At 31.9% G+C, this 2,221-nt stretch overlaps 1 protein-coding gene across 1 annotated transcript in view; it reads left to right on the forward strand.

Moving 5' to 3' along the window:
* LOC105618948 (spermine synthase) overlaps window positions 1-1,569 on the forward strand; it is a 7,372-nt gene extending 5,803 nt beyond the window's left edge. Inside the window, exons 3-7 of the mRNA XM_012200479.1 lie at window positions 447-569; window positions 632-786; window positions 855-944; window positions 1,078-1,269; window positions 1,423-1,569. Coding sequence (XP_012055869.1) covers window positions 447-569; window positions 632-786; window positions 855-944; window positions 1,078-1,269; window positions 1,423-1,569 — 707 coding nt within the window. The remainder of the gene's footprint in view (window positions 1-446; window positions 570-631; window positions 787-854; window positions 945-1,077; window positions 1,270-1,422) is intronic.
* The last annotated feature ends 652 nt before the right edge of the window (window positions 1,570-2,221 follow it).

A 2,221-nucleotide genomic window follows, 5' to 3' on the forward strand; every position in this document is an offset into this window, starting at 1 on the left:
ACACACACACACACACACACACACACACACACACACACAAATTCATAATCAATTTAAAATGTAATATTCATAATTAAAACTTTAGGCTTGACAATTTCTATGATTCTAGACGCATCTTACTCTCGTTAGTAATATGCACCTGTGCTCGGCTCGATTCAGTCTGGAACGTCTCTCCGCGTTAATCCCGAGGACATTATTTATTCTGTTCTTGCATGACAAAGTTGCGCCCATTTTTAATAGTTAATTATAGTCTTTTACAACTTCCTCACATCATTTTTTCATCTGGTTATGATGCTAACGTTCCCATGCGTGTTATCAGCTTTGCCTTGCGATACCTTGTTTTTCTCTCTTCGCAATGTTTTTTTAATGTATAGAAGCATGTTTTTAAATTAACATTATTACAAGTTGGCAACAAGTATTGCCAATAAAGATTACCCTTATTCAAGACGAGCGACTGCTGGAATATGACATCGACAAGCTCGTGTTCGAGGCTAGATCACCGTATCAGAAGGTACAAATTGTGCACTCCAAATCGCTAGGAAATCTGCTGGTACTCGACGAGCTGCAAAGTAAGTCACATTATGTTATAACTTTGTTTATTATTTACAAGTTACTAGAAATTTTTCTGCAGACATGTCCGAGGCAGATCTCATATATACAGAAACGCTGATGCAACGAGGGAAAGAAAATTACGCTGGCAAGGAGATAGTGATACTTGGTGGCGGTGACGGCGGCCTATTATGGGAATTGTTGAAAGAAAAACCGAAGTTTGTCACAATGTTGGAAGTATGTAAATTTTATACGAAAGTTATTTCATAAACAAAATACTATCTGCTTTTACATATCTTTTACAGATTGATGACATCGTTATGAAAGCCTGTAGCCAGCATATGCGGAGCATATGTGGCGACTGTCTAGATAAGAGAAAGGGCGATAATTACGAAGTAAGACCTTGAATTTTCATGCACTTCAATTCTAAGAACCAAACATTTTCAGATTTGAACATTTATATTTTATCGATTTTTATGATCTTAAATTTATAGGAATAATAATAATTATTATCATCTTTTTTTGTAGATCATTGTTGGTGACTGTGTGAAAGCATTAGCCCATATGATCGAAGAAGGACGACAATTTGATTACGTCTTCGGTGATCTGACGGACATTCCTATTAGCACAACGCCACATGGTGATGCCTGGGATTTTATTAGACTAATTCTCAACTCTTCCATGAAGGTGTTGAAGTCTACCGGAAAATATATGACGCATGTGAGTATCTTGATTAAAAAACATTCAATTTTATTTATCATATACTAAGTATTCTTGACTTTAATTCTGAAATCTAGTTGAATCTTAAATATATGATAAATATATGATAAAAATTTATTTTATCGTTGTTCAATATTGTTTTTTTGAATATAGGGAAATGGTGCGTCTTGTCCAGAATCTTTGAAAATGTATGAAGAAGTCCTATCGCAATTATGTGTACCGGTTACGTTTACCAAAGACCGCGCTTTCGTCCCATCTTTTTTCGAAGATTGGATCTTCTATCAAGTCTCACTGAAATGATGGAGCAAAGAATATTCGGGCAGAACCTGGAGGAATCGGCCTCCTCACAGTCTGCTGCCTGTCTTATGACCCAAGCTCTACTTCCTAGTTTTAGCCTTATTAATTAATTAATGAAATTAGTTCCTGAGACGAATCAAACTATTACTAATTCATTTCGTAACATGTTAATTATTGATATAATTGTTTTATCTCGAGATTTTTTTTCAAAAATTTTATTCAGCGTAACGACAACGTTGGAAGATGAATTCAAAAACATAATAGGTGGTAATAGAGAAAAGAAAAATATATATCTTTTTATAATATATAAGATAAGATATCTTCTCTATATAAATCATCAATTTGATTCTTTTATCTTTTTTTTTTTAGAGGATTCAGTTTTAAGTAGATTTAATTCAAACTGAATTTTACCTCTCGTCAAAATATATTTTCCTAATAAATTTAACGATTTTTCGAGAATATTAATATTTTGTCTTTCGCCTAAACTTTTATTTAATTTTCTTGAAAACAAATAAAATTTTTACAGTTTAGAAAAATGATATTCGTGCTGTTGCAATTTAAAATTTAAAAATCTTTAGATTTAAAAAATAAGTATTTAAAAATATTTAATGATAACTTTATATATATATATATATATATATATATATATATACAC

This window comes from Atta cephalotes (assembly GCF_000143395.1).
Source record: "Atta cephalotes unplaced genomic scaffold scaffold00019, whole genome shotgun sequence".
Classification (NCBI taxonomy): domain Eukaryota; kingdom Metazoa; phylum Arthropoda; class Insecta; order Hymenoptera; family Formicidae; genus Atta; species Atta cephalotes.